Here is a 21,892-nt window from a genome sequence, read left to right as displayed (position 1 = left end):
TCTCAGTTCTGCTGAAAACTCAACTTTTTTAATGATGCCCAAATTTGATTGCAGAATTTCCAACCCTTTTTTTTTTTTAATTTTTGTTTGAGTTCTGATGCAATAAGCAAATGTACTTTCAGTATATTTCTCTATTGAATAAGTTTCTTGCCAGATTCTGTGTGTGGGTAATGGGCAATTCGAACACACATATATTCTTGACAGCACACGGAACCATCAGGCAACTTAACCGTATTCTTTCTCACACCCGTGGGTCATTATTATGAAGGGACCTACACGTGCCGTGGGGAGGGGTGGAAAGGACCAGTGTGTTAAAGCCAACTACGGATCATACATAAAAGTGCACGCTAACTACTTGAAAAAATTCACATTTATTTACTGTCAAACCGTGTTAAACTTTACACTGGATATTAGTGATGGGCTCATTATTAACAGGTTTACACAAAGGGATGAAAAGAAAAGCAGAATTTTGCGGAAACAATTTACATTTCATTAGAACTTTATCATAAAATAAATTAATTACTAAATATAGGCAGAAGGAATATGGAAGAGTAATATTTATGTTTTATTTTATTTTTTAAAAAAGAATAGGCACCTTTTGTTCACTAGAAAGTTTGTGAGAAGTGCCCAGTGCCCTCATTGCCCTCTGTTCAAGAATAAACAGAGGGATAACACACACTCTTTTCTAGATTTCACCACATTTTGTGCAAGGCATGGCATAACTGGCTTCGAAGAGTTTTTTTTTTTTTTCCTCATAAAACGCGTTCTTTTGGCAATAAGAAATTTAAATGTAAGAATAAAGACTAACTGGTCAAAGCAGAACACTGTGTACAGTGGAAAATAAGTGAAAATGGGTAGAACTTACCATGACAAAGTGTAAGAAAAAACATTTCATAACATATGTGCAACCAAGAGCTTTTCACAATATTTCCTTCAAACTCTTTAAAATTATTTTAATGACAATTATATTTCAATTGGACACAAATGTATTTATTTTACCCTAGCAATAGAACAAAATATAATTTCTTTAGCCATTTTTCATGAGAATAGTTCATTGTACAGTTGAGGAAACATATGAAATAAGGCCTGTGGCTTGATTGCTAGTGGTTAAACATGTTTTCAATCTTTGCCTCAATGTAAAAGATTTGCAGTGAACTGCAAACTGACGCAGAATAGCTCTCCTGCTTTTCCAAGTCTTGTCAGGAACAGTAAGGTACAGTAAATTTGTCCCACAGGATTTGAAAGCCCACGTCTTGTATATAATACAATGCAGGCCTACAAAAATGGTGCAGCCGTATTTACAGATGGAGTCCACAGACTGCTGCAAGTACAATGGCTGGGGAAGTCTTGGTCTCGCTTGCTTCACAATTTCTCTAGACAGCAGCAGAATCTTAAAATACCTGGTTGGCATCTCTTTTCTCTGTAACAAATAATCATTTTAGTATACTCTGTGTATATACAAAGTTTTTGTACGTTCTATAAAAATTCACAGAACTTCAAGGTTCAGTCACCTCTGTACACCGGGGGGGGGGGACCACAGGTCAACAGAGCCACCTGGTCAGGCAGAGCTGCAGGGAGCTGGCCCGGGCCAACGGGGTCTTGGCCCGCGCCTGCCACACGTGGGGCCCGCGGCGCGATTAAAGACTCGTGACCAGCTGCATCTGTCCTTCCCTAACGTCTCCCTCGGGAATGCACCCTTCTTTGTTGATGGGGATGATGTAGCCGTCACTATTGCCCCGGCTGATCTGGTAACACATCTGAAGCTGACGGCCGGCTCCCAGGTTCGGCATGCTTTTGTAGTAAATGTCCTCGTTCTCACTCCGCCTGGAGGGGGACAGGTCCTCCTCCAGGTCGGGGCTGCTCTCCTGGTAGGGAGAGTCTCTAAGGTTGGGCATGCTCGTGTAGAGGGAGTCTCTGTTGGGGGACTGCAGGTGGTCCTCGGCCTCGGCGGTCAGCTGGGACACGTAGCTGTCGGTTCCCTCGGGCTTCCCCTTCTTCGGGGGCTGGTACAGAAGGGAGTGAGTCCGCTGAGGGATGAGCGGGGCCTCGAGCTCCTTGGGATGGAGCTCCAGCCCCGGGTTGTCGCCGTGCATTAGAGAGGAGGCGTCCGCCACGATGGCATCGTCCTCGCTGCTGCTACCTCCGATCACAGGTTTGACTGGCAGCGTGAGCTCCAGGTTGGGAGTCTTGCCGCCGCCCCGCAGGTTGTTGTGCACTAACTCTGAAATGATCATTTTCTCGAAAGCCGTATCATTCAGACTTAGTCCACAGTCCACGACTTGCACGCTGTCCTTGTAGTCCCCCTTGCGCAGCGAGTAGCTGTTGTTAAAATTACCATTTAGCGGTAGAGTATCCATGGCACTTGTATCCCTGGCATTGTTCAGTGAATGTCCTGCAACGGAAAAGGGACGGGGGGGTCCGTTATTGCCTCGGTTCCTTCCTCAGGGATCTTTTACTTCTTTTTTGTACAAAACTTTTTAATGTCGTTCAGGACAAAGTTGTATTTGAAAGCTAACACTTGAGAAGTGCCAGGCTTTCCCGCATTCCCAACTGTAAACAGTTGCAACCCCTTAGATAATAGGAAACAGTGTGAAAAAATACTATTTTCCAGGGAGGGAAGGTGGCATATGGAATATTACTTGTATCAATTTCGAGGAGACGGTAGTTATGAATTGATTTTTGGTCAAATCTCTGACACTCTTACAAAGAAGACTTCACTCCATGCCCTTGCATAGTTAATGCAAAGCAATTCGTTAGTGACATTTACATTTTAAAGTACGAGACTATGGTCTATAAAAATAAAATTAACAGAATTTGTCCTAAACAACACTAAATTAAAAAGGAGTAAGTCACATACAAAAATCGAAGGCAAATGTACAACATAAACCCACATAACTGGCAAGCAACTTTTTAAACAACATTCTAACATTTCCTTTTTCTGGAGATGAAGTAAAAAAAAGAATGAAAAAAAAATGGACAGATACAAAGAATTCATGTTAAACAAAGACAGCCATCTCTCATACTGACGGGACCAAGGGCCCACAAGCACCATCCAACAACACGATAGACAGCAGGTGGAATGACTCACTTTGGACAACTCACATCATGTCTGTCTGCTCAGGCTATCTGGCCTAAGAGTAGCTGATATATAAAAGAAAGTAAAATGATTTATTGTAACATGATGAAGAATTTCTAAGCTTCTCAGCAACTTAGTCAGAGCAAGGGTTCAACAAATTAGATTACCAGCAATAGCAGCCTTTTACTTTTTTGTTTAATATTTATTATTTCGAATTTTTTTTTTCTTTTGGTTCTAATGCTCTCTCTAATAGCAACGGCCCCAGGCTCCTAATGGTCAAAGTCTGCCTGCAGCCCTGCAGTCTGCATCAGTCACAGTGACAGCACCGAATGAACCAGCAGAGTCTACTGTACGAGACTGGCCCACAGACACCATGGGCATGGAGGTCAAACGCAGAAATGTTAGAGATTTCTTAAGTATGGGTCACAGAAATCAAACCAATAATAGATATTAACTATGGAATGGGAAAAGGGTGTCAGCCTTGGCTAATATATTTTTATCTCTAAAGGAATGAAAGACTGGATAAGTCTGCTGAAGATATGAAAAGAGGTTTAGAAGGAAAAAAAATATGGTAACATGCTCTCTTTGAATCAGAGTTGAATTTTCTACAGACACATAAACATGTAAACTAAGACATCACAGTGCTTCTCAGGCAAATGAAAATAAAAAGTTTTGAGAGAAAATTAAATGGTCTGCACCATGGAAAGTTAGGTTATTCATTCTCAAAATCCTAGAGAAAAAAAAAATCACTTGTTTACAGATAGGTCTGGAAAAAAAACAAGAATGAAATGATGTTACTGAATGAGACTGGCCACTGTGAGGCTGCTGCATTGTATGCAAGGCTTGGAGGAGTCGAGGAAAAATTTCATTCTTGGAAAAAATAGGAAATTTCCCTTTTTAGTGCTGACTCCACTCTTAAAGCTGCAGATTATCCTAGAAAACTCGATTTCATGACCAATAAATACGTAGGAGTTGTTCAATAAATTCTCATTAGCAGAAAATGAGAAAGTGTGTGTGGGGGTGTATCTGATGGTGGCTCGTGGTATTTTCAGAACTCTGATCCAACTTCTTACGTTTGAAAAACTGACAATTTTTTTTTTATCGTGCTCCACATATAACAAAATTAAGTCACAACGGTATTTGTAGGGCTTCCTTTAGCTTGAAATAATTCTCTAGCATTCTAAATTCACGGATGTGCCACCATCTTTAACATTAGGTGTTTTAAGTTACAGGTGACACACAGATCACTTGCTAGCTAGCATTTGTTTCCTCTATCGAGGTTTCATCTTGCCATTTTTCGTTCTTTTTAATCACTGCTTAATAAATATAAAAATTTATACTGGATAATCCAAAAGGTGTTTTCTATGATATACTGCAGATTTAAGCACATCTTTGACTGGTTTTGAAGAGGCAACTTTTTCTGCCCAAGTTCAGGTAATTCACTTGAAGACTTTCACAGCCTGTAGCAAGATTACTGTGGGAATGCAGAAATGATAAGTCAATTATTAAGCATTCTGGTTGACAGCACCTCAGGCTTTAAAGAGCAAATTATTTCAGCATTGCATATACTTAAGCATGGACAGCATTTGCTACAGACCTCTATTACTGACAAAAGGCAGTACAGATAGATGTACTGTTTGAATTTGGTAACAGTTTAGTTGGAAATTGTGAACCACTTGCCCGCTGAGTCTACTTCATGACTGCTAGTTATGTTTTAATTGTGCCGGTTAAAAATCATGCTGAAAAAATTTACATTTGATAGGCAAAGTTAAGTTTGACTCCCATACTTGTCTCTCTGTAGGTTGCTAGAGGAAAGCATAAGGAAAGTAAGAAAAACAAGAGAATGAAAAGAGAAACCGCAGTTACGTTAAAAAAGAATTTTAAGAAAAAAAAAAAAAAACGGAAACGAAGTTCTTTGTTTAATTTAGTGGCAAATATCAACCACAAATAAATATTACATGCTAGCGATAATTATGTGATAGCTTTTATTGAAATCTTGAAAATTCTGTTAATATTAAATGCTTTTTTTTTTTTAAATAAGCTATTAGAAAACATAGTAATACAGGATGGGTTAGTGACAATCTCTCCCCCTCCCCCAATAAAAAACTAAAGGTATAAACTGACTAATATTAACTTTACTCTCAAAGTTTTTTTTTTTTTTTTTTTTTTTTTTAAGAAAAAAACCCCAAAAAACAATACTACCATAAAGCTGCACTATACTATAGTTTGGTTACATTGATAATGCTGGATGTAGTTTTCTCTACCTAGGCATCCAAATTATCTTTATTAAATAAATAGCTAATTCATTCCAGAAGCAAATTCTGTCCGCAAGCTTTAGAGTAAACTGAACAGTATATTACATAGATAGGATACCTCTAAGTGATATAAATCTTGAAGATGGGCTCTCGGACCATGTGATGTCAGTCCTGTAATAATATATTAAGATTTATGCCACCTGTGTTAAAAACATGGATAATTATTGGTAAATACTATCATGACTAAATTTTTACTATAATATAGTGCAGTTTTAGAAGCCTGGCATGGGCAATACCATAATTCTTTAAATTGAGAAATTAAAGATATAATAATAAGTATATGGCAACTTGAGTATTCTAGAAAAAGGGCAAAGATCAGAGCTGTTTAGCAGCAAAGAAAGGTAGTTTTATTCGTAAGTATAAGCACACCTGGTGAGTTAAATACAGGAGCTGAAGGGGCATTACATACAACTGTTTCAGCGAGCAATGTGTTATAGGGGTTGTTAGTGCCGTGGGGTCGAAGAAGAGGGTTTGTTAGTAGGTAATTGCCAGTCATTCCTAAAGCAAAGAAACAGAAAAAAATACATCAGTTCTCTTATTTTTTGTGTTACAGTTGCAGTAAAGTACTTTTTGTATTCATCAAGGGTAGTGGACAGGTTGGCAACGGATAATCTGCTGAAATTTTCTGACTGTATTTGAACTACTAATTTGAAGGAGAAAGGGGAGAGGGAAGTTAAATTTCAGTAATTCACAGGTGCTTTCTAAGTCCCCCAAGTAAACACCTGCTGAGGATGACATTTACTAATTTATACAAAATCACTTTTAAACAAAAATGGCAATTAAATGCACAGAGATCAACATTATGTTTCAAGATGTTACTGCTTAATATTAAAAACCTAACCACTGAGGCCCAGAAGAGGGAATCTCAAACTTTCAGAATTTACAGGTGTGGGATTATCCCTCATGAAAACATCTGTGTTAATACCAACTTTGATACAAGCAGGAGGAAAAACAACTTTCACAAACAAGTAAAAAGTATGACACACTGCACAAAGCTTCTCTTAGTAAATGCAAGAGCACACATGCCGAGGGGGAAGAAAGAGACTGTGTGTATAATGAATTATTAGACCATTCACAAACTCCATATAGTAAAGAATTTTCATTCTGTAATCTTATTGCCAGGTTTCAAAAATGAATCACTGAATAATTCATTTCCTTTTTGATAGTCATCTTAACAGAATTAGGTAAAACATCAGAGCAATGGAATAAACACACATTTCACTCATTCTAATTGACAAATTACAAACCTTTCAATACTTATCAAACATATGTTTTGCATAGCTAATGTAATTTGACTAAAAATATTTTAAAATTCAAGTTGGCTTTGATGCCATACATACTCCTTTCTTCATTTTAAACCAGAATCTCATCAGAACAATGTCAACAGTGAAAAATGTCTTTGATATTTGTGATAAAATATAACATGTTCTATTATATTACAAATCAGTACATCAAAACAAATTACCTGGATAAATTGCCTTTTTTAAGGATATATATGTGTGTGTGTGTGTGTGTGTGTGTGTATATATATACACACACAATAACATGATTCAAATTCAAATTTACTAAGCTTGCACTGAGGATTATGTGTGTATATGTGCACTTGTGTCCTTTATCCTACATTATTTTATTTGCCAGCTTATTTTAGGTTGAAAATTACATTGATTATAGAAGTTTAAAGTTATAAACATATTAAAAATAGTAATTCAAATAGAAAAAACTGCTCTGTAGATTCTCAAGTATTTATTTGCTTATGAAGATTTACTGTGTTTTTGACACTTTTTTTTACCTTCTGGAAGAAGTGCAAAAAATAATTTTACAAATAAGAATTGTCAACACAGAACTGGCACTGTTTAATGTGAATAGCAGTTATTCTATTCTAACTATATCAATATTTTAAAGAGAAAACTTTCATAAATGTCTCAGAAGAGAGAAGTTTGTGTTCACTAAAGGAAAACAGTTTAATCTACGGCAAAGTATGTTTTTAGTAATTACTTTATCCTGCCTTGTTCTGTTAATGTGGAGTTTGAAATTCTACTTGTGCATTACATTACTGAATAAGACGAATGTACTTTCATGAAGTATAAAAGTTGACTCAACAGGTTTAAGAGCTTGTGAGATACACCCATTTGGGAGGAAAAAAAAATCAGTATTTTCTCTAGAATTATTGTAAATTGGCAAAAGGTACAAAATTTATATTGTAAACTCAAATTTTCCTAGTAACTGACCTTGATTAAGTGTTGAAGTGCTATTGATGTCACCTGAGATAAAAGAAGATTCAGACTGTTTTCTCACAGTGTCATTCCACATCCTTCTTATACGACTCTATTAATATAAAATAGCAAGACATGTTATGTTAGTTTCCCCAAGCTCGCCTTATTAAAGACACATAAAGATCTACCCTAAACAATCTGTGTAGGAGTATCTGGCGACCTTTAAAAAAGAAATGTGTGTTGATTCTGGTCTAAAACTAAGGAAGTCTAGAACTAAAGAATATTTAATCTTCCACTACTAATAATTTTTTAATGGCCTTTTTAAAAAGTGGAGATGACTGATTATTCAACAAATGTTTACTGAGTGCCCACTATGAGTACTGCGCTATATAACTTTAGGATATCCAAACAATGATCATATATGCTTCTTAAAGAAGTATATGTCTCAAAAATGATCTTCACACCCAAGGAAACACCTTGAATAAATACTTAAGAAATTAAAGCCAAAATACTAAAAAAGCAAGTATTTGCCATCTAGATCATTATAATGAGGAGACAATTAGTGCATCTGAACAGAACATGTCTCGGTAGGCTTTCTATAAAGAAGGTTAATTAAAGATGCTGTCAAATTCTTTGTTACCTGTGTGCCAGAGGAATACCGAGCACTAGTTCTGGTGGTTGATGCCTTCACTGAACTGTGGGGGCTCTCGGTTGGGAGGCCGCCGCAGCAATAGGAGTGTCTGAAGCACTTGCCGTATTCTTTTCGTACCTGCATTGAATAACCACAAGACCGAGAGATTAACACAAACATACTGGCTTCTCTCTCACTCTAATTAAATGAGCAGTGGAGGAGACAACTGAGAAGAAGTTCCATTAACACATTTTTGTGGGAGCAAATAAGTTGAATTTCTAAAATCAAGTTCAATTGAAACTGCTGAAATAGTAATCAGAAAAATATCTCTGTCTACTGGACCGGCTAGTGAGGATCTTCAAAATGTGATGTAAAATGCAGAAAGGCTTTATGCCCTATTATTATACAAATGTTATTAATATATGCATAATAATGTTTTAAAGCCTTATTCTATCCATATACTTAGCAACCCCAATTTTATATTTCATACTAAGCCAATAGGACAAAAAATTAGTACTTTCCTTGCTTAATTACATTTAACCACTCATAATTCAGTCATTTAAATTTTATACGCTTCATGTCCTCTTCGGTAGGTCAATACATAAACTTCTTTTACTGGATTGCATAGTTTTGCGGGTAACCTCTTTATAATGACAGGACTACTTTGGCACACGAATAGAGAAAAAAAAAAGTACTTTGATACATATGCTATTAATTAGGATGGAATGTTTTCTTCATTTTCTGATGTGTCTAGCTTTAACATTTAATGTAGAGCGTCTAAGATGCCTATTCACTTCATTAGCACACAAGGGAACTATTTATGCAATTTCCATTCACATTAATGAGTTACCCATGTAATTTCCCCTTTCCCCTGAAGCTTGGATATACGAATAGATAGGAAAGCTGTTAGGCCTAAAAGAGAGTTTAAACTTTAAAAAGTGAAGTCCAAACAACTGCTATAGAATAGGGCCCCACCTAGAAAGGTAGTGCAGAATTGGGAGGAGTGGGGAGGAGGGCTGGATTCTGGGCAGCTCTACTGGCATATGAACAAGTTCTGCTCTGGCTTAGAGCCAGACTGAAATTAGAACAGACAAGGAGGAGAAGTTGCATGTAAGAAATTACTTTCTAGGAGGTTGCCAGAAACACTCAAAGACTTTTCCCCCCTCACAGTCCCATGATCAGTATCTGCCTGCAGAGACCATGACTTTGACACTTACTCCTTGAAAAATTACAGAATTTAAGTTACTAGACGACCTTATAAATCCAAGTGCACTTGCATTTTCATCCTCTTAGCCTTATTTATCTACACCTATTAGAACAAATAACAATGGGCTTGAACTTCCAAAGCATTTTCTTTGCCTAAATATGCTCACTCAAGCAGTAGTAAGCGTGATTTTAACTCAATCATTTTATATCATATTCTGAACATTCATCCTGGCAGTACCCAACAGGACATATCCAAGACATGTTTAAAAGGAAGTCCAACACAATGTGTAAAAACATAACTACTGTAAATTCAAAAAGCACAGCAAAATCTCTTTGTTCGATTAATACACCTACCTCCATGAGGAAGGAATTTATGATTTATGTCAAACACATTTGGAAGAAATTATGATATGTGATCCCATACACGCATACAAAATGCTCATTTATGTAAGAAATAGTAAAAACCAAAGTAATTACAAGGTTATACCTGTGTAATGTTTAGAAAATTAAAGTTCGGTGTTATTAAATAACACCTGATACCTCACAAAAAAAATTTCTTGTACATTTAATGGCTATTAACTGCTCTGAAATGCTGTATGACTAAGACAATGGCAATCAAAATGGTATTTTATCCAAATAATACCCTCCAATGTTGATTTTGCCTAATGCCTATATTGCTGTGAATGTACATTATCTGTCAGTATTGCACATTCCACTGTCATTATCTCAAAATTATAGCTTACTCAACAACTGATGGAAGTAACAACACTATCATCTTGTCAGGACTGAAAACATAATAGTTTTCACTTTCAAAATTCTATTTCTCTGTTCAATTTAGTGACCAACTAGTAATAACAGAATAAAAAGACTATATTATATATGCAGAGAGAGAAAGGATGATACCTAGTTAAAGAGCGGCTAAGCTATTCTCTTAGGCTTACATCTTCTTGCAAGTTTTTCATCCTTAACTTTAATTTTTGAATCATTTTTGCTGACTCCACTTAACATAAAATCAGGACAAAATAATAAGATGTGAGGTATTAAATTACTGGGTTTTAGATCTTTCACAACTACTCAAAAGGTAACATTAATATTAATTTTTTGTGTGTCTGGTGCTTTTAAAATCAAGGTCATTTATCCTGATGTTCGATTTCATTTTGGACCACTGCATTCCCTTCATCGAGCAAAGAACGAGATTATTTAACCTTTTCTTTATCTTGTATACCCTTTGCACAAAGCATGTTTATAGACCCTACTAGCAAAGAAGAAATCTCAACGTAAGTATCTAGCTTATAATATCCCCAAAGGGAGATCCAAAAAAGATGATTAATATTGACTTAATTTACATGTGAAGCCTGAATTTCCAGACATGCGTGACAATTATTTTATGACTAAAAGTGATTCTATTTAATATTATGCCAGTTGTAAAAGTGTAAAAAATCTTCTCTATTTTATCTATAGATTTTCAAACCAAAGCAAAGAACAGGCAACTGGAGCCTCTAAGGGTCTTCACTTACTTTCTTTTGGAGGGCACAGTGAAAGATGAAAATGAACACTCCCTGGAAAGCATTAAAGATGGTGAAGAGATATGCCATCACAATAGTCTCCTCATTAATAAAAAGCAACCCAAATGACCAGGTTAGGCCAAGAAGACACAGAAGAGCAAAAGCGCCAAGTACCCAAGACCTGAAAAAATAAAGTGAATTTTATTAACAAGTTCAATGAGAGAACAACATATATCATCACACTTAAATATTAACATATCAGTAGTAGCAGTTGACTTTCTCTATGTTCACATTCAAATTCAACAGCATTTTGGCTTTAACCTTTCATCGATTAAAGAAAGAACAATAGCATTTAGTACTGCAGCCTCCAGTGAAAACAGCAACAGCAGGTATGATCTTTTCTTATTCCAGCACTAACAAGGTATTGAAACTATATTAAAATACAAGATGAAGAACGTCCCCCATGACTTTATTGTCTTTTATGTGCTTTTTTAGTAAAAGAAATTAAGGAGTCCTTAATTAGTTTACTCCTATCTTTTTATTCCTGTGGTGTGCTCATGACACTGAATAATGTGACACATACAGAAAGGTTAAATGGCAGATAATCACTTAATACCTAAACTGCAGAGTCTAATAAACTAATCTTAGGTGAACCTAAGGTTTGTTAACTAAAGCATGAAGAAGCCTCACTGAAATGGGACAAAAATATGAGAACAACTTCAAAATAAAATAATTTTGGAGAGATTTCATCATGAATAGCTTAAGGAGAAAAGAACTATAGAAAATAGGACGGAATGGAAAGGATTTAAAGTCAGTGCATTCCATGTCTAACTAATGATCTTACTTGATAAATGGCTTATTATCTTCATAGCTAGAAAGCATTATAAGCAGAAAAGAGAAACAAAATTATTAGACAGAATCAAAATAGAAAGTAATAAGAAAGCATTTATATATTTTATAAATTAGTCAAAATTAAAGTCAAAATGCAGAGGCAAGCAATTAAAAAATAAAGGCATATTATAGTTTAAAAATACCACAGCAAATTAGATATTCCAAAATAATTATAAAAATTAAGGGCAATTCATGATATTGACGGATTCGTAAAAAATATAAATCATGCCATCATAAGTTTGTTAATGTAGGGTCTATCTTACCCAGGCAAGTCCGTATTATAGTAGCCATCACAAACACGGTAATTACTGGTGTGGATGAGAAGACAGAAAGAGGAAAAGGAAGAAAAGAGAGAGATGCTAAAGATTAGCTCTCTCTCTTACCATGCAACATGCAATGAAGCTGGCACTGACCTATCTAAAACATCTATTTTTTTTTAATTACCCTTACTATATATCTGCCATTTTTTACATTAAAAATATTCTTTTTTTCACAATCTCATTATAACCAACTTGAATACCTCCTCAAATTTTAAATTAACTCATATCTAGAAGGTAACTCTGAAAATGCTTCCACAAATGACTTAATTCATCAACAGCTATCAATTTTTTTTAATTAGATAGCCTTTTCCATTGGTAGGATTTTGTAGTTTTTATTCAATATTGAAAAAAAGTAAACATTTTTTTAATTATCATGAAAACAACGGATAATCTCCAAGTTAACAACAGTAATCGAGTAAATTATCTTAGGAAAACAGGATTAGAAGTAGAAACTGCTCAGCATCCTTAAATCAGAAAAGTCATTTAACAAAACAAACTTAATATAATCATATCAGCCATGCAAACAGCAACATCATTTTGAACTGCATTTTAAATTCAAATGAAATTGCTACAGTGATATGGAATTTCCACAAAGCCACTGAAACAATTTCTTGGCTCTAGGTCAAGACAGAAATCATTATCTAATTTTTGACCGATGTTTGTGACACGGTTAACAGTGAGACTCAACCTTGATCAGTAAAACTTCATTCTGAATAATTTCTACAGTTGATAGACGGCATTCATGTATTCTCTGTGGAGAATATCTTTCACTTAGTTTGTTGAGCACTAAAATTAAAAAACTAAATACTTACTTAATGTTTTCCAACCTGCTAGAATCTGGTTTCAAAGTGTTTGAGTGCTTCACCATTTTGCATAATGTGATCACCAGGAAGATAATATTTAGCTGTTATAACAAATAAAGAATTAGATCACTATTACCACAGAGTTAAAAATGAAGACATTTTGCAAATATACTTAACGAGTTAATGCAGTTAAATATCAATGACAAGAGTATATGGTAGACACTCACTGGCTCAATTTTACACAGCAAATGATCAAGTTGAGTCTAAATAAAAAATACTCTGGCCATGTATGATCGATTTTTTAAATAGATCATTTGACATGAAATTGCAACCTCATTAAATCAGCATCATGTGGTGATGATTAAATAAATTAGAAAACCTAAATTAGTTTCTTTAGCTAGAGGTACTCCAGGGCCTAAAAGGCATCTAATGGAAACACTGAAGTAAATTCCTTAAAAGGGGCATTTACATCCTTAAAAGGAGCTTTACAAGAATCGCTGGGTTTGGGATCCTAAGATTTAGCTGAGAGTCTAGCTTTTGATTTTGACGGAGTAGAGGAAGATAATAACATTTGCCCAATCTATTTGTAAGGCAGTGGCGAGGATCTACTGAAATAAAATATATGAAAAATAGTGAAAAATATGAAAAATATTTATTAGTTCTATAAAGGAAAACTTTTAAAATATGTATATATTGGCTACTAACTGGTTAAAAGTCATCAGTCCTTTCTTCCTTATGCCTCTTTATTATATGGACGTAGGTAAATTCTGAAGAAAGGGTGTTTTCAGGCCCTCTAAACACTGATCTGTGCAAAGAATCCAGGTGCAAACAAAAGCAAACTGGGGGAGATGGAATCTGTCATGGAGGGAAGACTCGAGAGGTCAACGTGAGTGAACTCAGAAGAAAGGACATGTTTTGGCTGAAGAGAGAGATATTTGTAATTTGCATTGGCTTCTACAGAAACCTGGCAGACTGCTGGACAAAGGGAAGGCAGTTCCATTTTTATGCTCTAAAAACAGAACTAAGTTTGATCACTCCTGGATTTGACATTTTATTTGCTTCAGTTTATTACATATTTTAAAAAGACAAAGCAAAGTTCTATTTTGTGAGCTTTACTTGCTGGAAGAGTACAAGCCTAAATGGTGTATTCAGAAAAGGACAAATAAGGACAAAAGCAATTCCTTGGTGTTAAAAACACTCAGCGTAATTTCGTTATAATACAATGATCATTTTTACGGAGTCACAATACCATCTGATAAAATGATGATATTATTCTACTCATTCATCACTACTTCTGATTTTATAATTAGAAAAAATTATATAGAGCAATAAATAAACTTTCCAACCAAGTCCTTCCTAATGATGAGTTTAGGAACAGAGTGAAGGCTTTAATCTAAGCTGTTTAACACTCATTTTGTCAACTGTGCCTTATTATTTCTCTTAGATGTAGAATTTCCTCTTAAGGGATAAAATGAGGTTAATGGGCATAATTTGCAAGTGTTGGCAGATAGCGTTCATCGTTTCATGTTAATTACTTAACATTAACAAAAGAAGGACAAAAGAAGCTCTCTGTTAAAAAAAAACTACTTAAAAATTAACTTATTATTGTCTAGAGAAAAAGCAAACAGATTTATAGAAACATTTTTCTAGCTTTATATTCCAATGATTATTCCACTTGGTTACGGTATAAATAAATGTTGATATTTTCACGGACACTACAATAAAATGCAATTCATTTAATACATATTTATTTACCTTACTGCTCCACACAAGAATCTGCTTATTGTATTGTGGATAAGATACAATATCTACCTTTGAGAAATTAGGGAGATCCTTCTGATAGTACAGTAAATATCTTGATTTAATACTAAAGAATGATGGTACAGTCTATCTCTAATTTTTTTTTAAAGGCAAAATCAACAGTGGTTTTATTTTATGCAACAGTAAGTCTTAACAAGTCAAATTAGAGAATGGTTACAAATAAGAATTCTAAATATCCTAAAACAAAACAAAACAAAACAAAACTGAAATAAACAAACTGATGCAACTCTTAGGAAAGAAAAGGTGCTTTGTAGACTCAAAGTTAAAATCCTTTAAACGTCTCGACCCTTCTTGTTGAATGTCCTAATATAACCATTTACTTCTTTTGTTCCATTACTCTGGACCTAGGGTTGATTTCTGCCCCCCTTTCTTTTCTTACACAATTTCCTAAAGCATATAGGGCCACGATTTGGTTTATCACTTTCTAAGCATATTAATTATCCCCTCAGGAATTAAATAATAGTAGGGGTAGTAGTACACTCCAGGAAGGAGAAAGTTATCCATTATAATATATAAAGTACAAGAAAATAAAGAATGTGGGAAAAATGTGAATATATAAAGTATCATGAAAATGAGGTGAAAATGTGAATCTTGAGGATGTACATATCCCAACCTATTTTTTTCTTTTTTATTTCCAACTTATTTTTTCAATGAAGACGACCAGGTTAAAATCTGGTATTTTAGAACTAGCACATTTCCCAATAAAACTGCAATGAAAATGAAATCTACTCATTGAAGATTAGAATTAAAGTTTAAATATGATACAAAGTGATTTCTTTTTTTTTCTTTTTAAGACTGAGGACTAACCAAGTTGAACGTGACATAGAAAACATATTTAATCCTTAAAAAACAGACTGTGAGATATATCCTCTCTTCTCACCCTACTCAGATTTTTAAACATTATATAGCTTCTTTCTAGTTACAAATACGGTACATTCACAATGAAAACAAGTTCAGAAAATTATGGGAAAAACAACAACAATCAATAATCCTATGTCCAGAGGTAACAGGAAGTGCTTGGACAGTCATTTTACATTCTGAGATGTTAAGTACCTTGCCAAAGATTACTATAGCTACTATAATGTCAGTGTTGAGATTAAATATACTGGCTCCATAGCCCAGCATCTTCACAAATAAAATTAACCAGTTTACTCTGGGTGAGAAAATTAAGAGTCTTTTAGTAAAACAAAGATATATATATATATATATATATATATATATATATATATGAATGATTCTACTCTATAAAGAATAAGCTATTTTAGAAATCAGAGATGATGAATGAGTTGAAGATAAATAATAAATTAATTAATGCATAAAATACAGCCTCAAAGAAATCCTGATCATTAAAGGTGTGCTCTTCAAATGATTTCTATCTGATCGACTTGCTAGAATAACTAATTCTGTTTCTTTGCAAAATACTATCATCCCATAATCAGCAAATGGCTAAAATGTCCACACACTCCTACTCCCAGTAGATAAACAGTATGTTTGACAGTGAGTTCTGTTTTCTCAAACTTGTTTGTGTTCTACTCACATACCTAAACATCACACAAGCTCATAATTGAGTCCAAAAAAAAAAAAGGGCTGTCGTTTCTAACATACGTAGAATTGAAAGTTTCAAAAGGATGTTTTAAAAGTGAGTCTCTTTAAAAACAATTAAAAATACTAGAAAAATAATCATAAAACCACAGAAGGGTTTTTGCACTCAGACTGTTTCACAAACGTCTGTGATTTTTTTCCAATTTCAAACAACTAATAGGAATAATTATAGCCAGTAGACTAATATTTAGGTTGCCAAGAAATGTATAGTTAACTCCAATACTAATTTGGATTTTGAAATAGGACTTGAAAATATACAAATAATGAAGCAATGGTATTTTCAATAAGACCAAATACCATCATTTCAAGACAAAGTAATTATGGAAAAAGGCACACAGAATAGTGTGAGCCATACTATAAAATGTAAAAAAAAAAGCTAAACGTAAGATACTTTTCCACAATTCCACATTAAAAATTTCACTAATATGTTTATTAGTCTTATTAAAGAAATGAAAAAGATACTCATGTCATTTAGGTATTGAACATTTGGAATATAGCATCACCAATATGTATGAAAGTGAAATGCTTTTTGGAATTAAATAGAACAAATCCTGAAGTGTAAACATTTTTTTAAATGAAATTTTAGAGTTCGTTTTTTTCTCCAGTACTAAAGAAATGTAAATATATTTATTTTCATAGACAGAATATTGTTGTCTGTGATCTTTTTCAGGAGGTGATCTGCTCCTCATAAGAGTCATGATTGTGTAGAGTAAAATACTTTTTCCCCCCCTTTCTCTTCTCCTTTGCCATGCTCTTAAAATGTAACTAAGGGAATCTCAGAACAAGAAATTACAGAGCAAATAGAAATATCTCTGATTAAATCTATTATCCAAAATAGTCACTTACAGGCCAAAAAAAAAATATTTGTTTCAAATGAAGTACTGACTGTAAATCTGAATTCTTCCTTCTTTGCATTTTCCCCGTGACATAAATGGCTCTTTCCAGCCATAAACTCCTGTGCTTTTTTTTTTCTTTCTGATTACAGTAAGTGATGTCTTTTTCCTCACTTTTATTTCTTCCCAATTTATTTTCCTGCCTTTGGTATGCATTCAAAATAAAAATAAAAATAAAAATAAAAATAAAATAAAATCCAACCGTCAAAGGAATTTCCCCTATTTCTTACTGGAAAGCTGGCCAAAGGCCAGGAGAGAAGAATGTCTCTACTGCCCAAGTGTTGCTCCTCTCCTCTGAAATTCCAGTGCAGCCACTTTCTGTCTACATTTTTTTTTCTTTCGAACAAAATTCTACTAAGCTTAAACATAGTACATATATTGGGATAGGTTGAAAGATACCATGCATCAGTGAGGAAGGAGAAAGACAGAGTTACAGCTTTGTATACAAAGATTTGTCTAAACCTGGTAAGTAAAAAAAAAAAAAAAAAAAAAAAAAGATAAACCTCGTAAGTGCATGTCATTACTGAATCTCTCACACAGAAGTCACCAGGAAGCAGAGTAACAGGACTGTGCTGTACACTGTTGGCCAACCCACCAGCTAAATGCCCACACTGATGACTAATTCTAGAGATGAGGCAACTCATTCAGGAATTAATCAGATTTTAACTCTGCTCTCTTTGTGCATGTGTGTGTGTGTGTGCACGCAGGTAAATAGGTAGACAGCTATCTCTTGCTAGAATTCTAGGTGAAAGAGAGAGCAAATTCAGAAGAAACAGATTTTCCTATTCAGCTAAACAGAGTTAATTGCCAACTGGGGCATTCCTTCTAATGACAAATAATACTCTTTTACCTACCTCAAAATAATAGTTTCATAAGTTCTTATATAAATAATCTGCCAGAAGAATTTGCTGATAGAATTTGCTACTTAATGATATGGCATAGCTAATTGTCACCCCTACTGGTGACACGAAGACACAAAGGAGTTTAAAAAAGAAGAAGGTACCACCGATTACAGGAGCGCACAGTTTGTTTTACAGTCATCAACCTGCTCAATTGAATCACATCCGTCTGAGCTTAGCAGCTTAAAATTCACTCCACAGCTCGCAGTGCTGACATGGATATGATAAGACAGAAAAAGAGAAACACCACTCTGAAGTAACCTAACTGAACTGCACATGTTCTGACCCTTTTTGTCCTCCCTGGAGCTTTTGCTACCTGGCAAATGCAACTCTAAAACTGCACTTGTATCTCTAGATCTTTGCTGTTAGCCAAGCAGAAACCTATTTCTCCGTGGGACTAGCAGCCAGAGAGGTGTTCTCTGAAGAAGACTTCTAAATGAGTGTGTGAGCTGAACTCTTACTGAACTGAATTAATTATTAACGATGCAGATGGAGCTGTCCAAATGATAAGAACAGCTCCTGACGTGTCATGATCCAAGCTTTCATTAAACCATTTCAGGCATACTAATGGTTTCCCACTGCTCATTACTTACAAGCACTTTTCTCATAGATATAATAACTCTAGTGCCTGTAGGCAAGACAGGTCTATAGAAATACAGAAGCAAGAGGTTTTATCTTCCATAGCATGTTATTTTTCTTTATAGGACGTTATTAAAAACATACACTTAATACTACTAAGTTAAATGGCTTCAATTGACAAACGGTGGAAAAGCAAAACTACCCTTTCCAGGAGTTTTAATAAGTAATTTTTGTTCTAAGAGTACTCCTTAAAAGGGTATATTCAATATAATTTATGTTATTAAGATTTGTGTTTGAATGGACTTTTAAATATCCTTTCTCATCAGAAGGATGAATGTGGTATTTATATATATATATTCAAAAAATATGCTATACAATCATAGTATATCTCAGTTTAGGTTATGCAAGAGGTTTTGCACCTCTATATCACTCTTTGTCTCTCTGTGTTGGGAGAATTAGAGGCAAAGCAGTTGCAGAATTACTCCTAGGATCTGTACTGTCAAAACAGCTTCCTGCTGTTTTTGTTTTTTTGTTTTTTCTTTTTTAAAAGTTGGGAATGTTTTTCCACAAAGCCCTTCACGTTTTAACCTAAATGATTTGGTACAGGATAACAACGACAAAACTAATAAATAATAGTAGGCTCACACTGTAAATGGGCAATATAATAAAAATGTCCTTCACCTCTTTTCCTACTAGAAGCCGAGTATATGTGAATATTAAAGTCTTTCGACCAAGTGAAAAACTTTTTAATACTCTATCTAAAATACTTTCTATCTAAAAAGAAATACTTAGTATTAAATTAACTTAGTATTTAAATTACTTAGTAATTTACTAAGAAATTAACTTAGTATTTCTTTTTAGATAGAAATAAACAAAACCATAATACAACAGAAGTTAACACATGATACTTGAACAGACCAAATATCTCTTAAATGGTCTTTACAATTTTTAAAGTTATCAATATATTTAGCTAAGGGCTCGGGGGGGGGGGGGGAGAAAAGCCTGTGTTTTTAAAGACTATACCACTTCAAATCAGCTCTTTACCATTTAGTTTGAGAATGGCTTAGGCTATGTTAACCTAAATAAACCAAGAACAAAAACTAGGGCAATCATTTGGATCGAGTAACTCTGATGAGAATTCAGCTTTTCTAGGAACACCTGAGAATATTTTACTGGCTTGATTCATACAGGTGTTTACCTCAAATTTTCATTTTGCTTTGTGTAAGTGTATAAAATAATTCATTTTAAGGATGAAAGTACATACATTTGAAGTAGTTTTAAGTTTCTTTAAACTAAAATTTTCTCAATTTTATGAAACACTAGCTCACTACAGAAATATCCTAATAAGCTCATGTATATCAGTTAAAGAAAAAATCCTTAAAACATGTATTTAAAAGATACAGGCAATATTTAAATTTGTTTACATTTCCTTTTCAATCTTATAATAGTCAATAGCATCTATCTGTAACAGCATAATGCTAAAACTCAGTGAAAAGTTTTAAATATCAAATTCCAAATAGCTCAGCTACATCCTTTAATTCAATTATATTTCAAATATTTGACTAAATGTAATGTAAGCAGTAAAACAAAACAAAACAAAACAAAAAAAACTACACACACCTTAATGTCACTATATTTGACTTGCATCAAATTATTTTTAAAAAATTGAAGACCAGTATTTTTGTTTGTTTGGTTTTAGATTTTATTTATTTATTCATGAGAGACAGAGAGAGAGGCAGAGACACAGGCAGAGGGAGAAGCAGGCTCCCTGCAGGAACCTGATGCAGGACTCAATCCCCCGACCCAGGATCACACCCTGAGCCAAAGGTAGACGCTCAACCACTAAGCTACCCATAAATCTCTTTATTTGGCATTTTAAAGTCTTAGAAAAGTAATTTTATTTCTAATGAGTTTAAAATTGATTTAATACTCATTTATTAATCTATGGTTAAAAAATCTTTTTGTACCCTAAAAAGAATTTAGAGTATGGATATTTATTTAAAAGAACTAAATTACTATGTGGAAATTAATATAATAAATATTAAGTTAATGTTCTTTCAATTCCATAACATTCATTTAATTTATTAATGTTGTATAGCTTGGTACGGGGCTAATATTACAGATTTTGGGAGACAGAGCTTCCTGAACTAATAAAACTCTTAGCAAAAAACTCCACTACTCAAAAACAAAATACACTACACATTTCAGTTATTCCTTTTCTAATTATTAAACTAGGCTCAAATCACAGAATCTTAACATGGCTTATGTAGATTTTTAGATTATGACAGGACATTGTAGCAAAGTAAATTATATAAAAAAAAGTACTTTTTAAAGGAAAGAGGATTTTTGAAATAGTACTACTAATCAGCCCATATATAAACTCTCAATATCGGTATGTCATTTAAGATATGCTACATAATTTTATCCTGTGGGCCAGACATGTTTATAAATCCTTGAATGCAAAGATAAATTAACAATAAAATAAATTATCTCGGTTTCAGTAGCACTGTGAAAGCAATAAGCTAAAAATGAAGGGAAAATACAGTCTGCTCACCAGAATAATGAAGGTAACCGGTCCAATGAAACTCCAAATAAAATAGTTATCAACATGAAGCCAGCAACTATTATGAGAAGAAAAAGAGTATGTATTAAGTAGATCCAGTGGATCCTCCACATTAGAAAAAATATAGAACTTAAAACTAACAAACAAAATTGTCTTTAGATCTGCCTTTGAAATTTTCATTATCATGAAAATTTACTCACCATAAATCATTCATTTGTCAGAATTTTAATAACTCTGAGTTGGCTCTGATGTAAAAGAGTAGTAATTTACTTACTTCAACCTACTGTTTTCCATTTCAGGTTTTAAATTTAGTAAAGGCATACATTATTACGCTCATATGGGGAAAACAATAAATCCACTGCACCCCAATCCCTGATTCTTAAGACCTCTGACTTTACCAAGAAAAACTTGAAACTCAATATTCCAAGCTGTCTCGTTACTTTAAAGTTCTGATCTTCAAAACTTGCCTTTCAGATCTCTATCTGAGCTTAGTGTTTAACCCTATGGAACATAAGAGACAAACCAAACGTTCTGCTGTTATGCTTGTTTCAAAACAGTACAGCATAAATATAATA

General features: G+C 34.0%; 1 protein-coding gene across 13 annotated transcripts in view; it reads right to left on the bottom strand.

Annotated features, from left to right (window-relative positions):
* Window positions 1-352: 352 nt before the first annotated feature.
* ADGRL2 (adhesion G protein-coupled receptor L2) overlaps window positions 353-21,892 on the bottom strand; it is a 277,269-nt gene continuing 255,729 nt past the window's right edge. For 6 of the 13 annotated variants that reach the window (XM_055339475.1, XM_055339473.1, XM_055339478.1 and 3 more), the window contains 7 exons: window positions 21,309-21,375; window positions 12,970-13,061; window positions 10,959-11,127; window positions 8,245-8,373; window positions 7,620-7,716; window positions 5,761-5,889; window positions 353-2,392 (listed from right to left, as the gene is read on the bottom strand). In XM_055339475.1, the coding sequence (XP_055195450.1) occupies window positions 1,638-2,392; window positions 5,761-5,889; window positions 7,620-7,716; window positions 8,245-8,373; window positions 10,959-11,127; window positions 12,970-13,061; window positions 21,309-21,375 (1,438 nt within the window). In that variant the 3' untranslated portion in view covers window positions 353-1,637. Of the gene's footprint in view, window positions 2,393-5,449; window positions 5,532-5,760; window positions 5,890-7,619; window positions 7,717-8,244; window positions 8,374-10,958; window positions 11,128-12,969; window positions 13,062-21,308; window positions 21,376-21,892 lie in introns of all 13 variants that reach the window. The other 7 variants (XM_055339482.1, XM_055339484.1, XM_055339479.1 and 4 more) reach the window with 5 other exon arrangements.

This window comes from Nyctereutes procyonoides, unplaced genomic scaffold, assembly GCF_905146905.1.
Source record: "Nyctereutes procyonoides isolate TBG_1078 unplaced genomic scaffold, NYPRO_anot_genome, whole genome shotgun sequence".
NCBI classification, from domain to species: domain Eukaryota; kingdom Metazoa; phylum Chordata; class Mammalia; order Carnivora; family Canidae; genus Nyctereutes; species Nyctereutes procyonoides.
The sequence above is the reverse complement of the archived record's forward strand: the minus strand, read 5'-3'. Positions and strand labels throughout refer to the sequence as shown.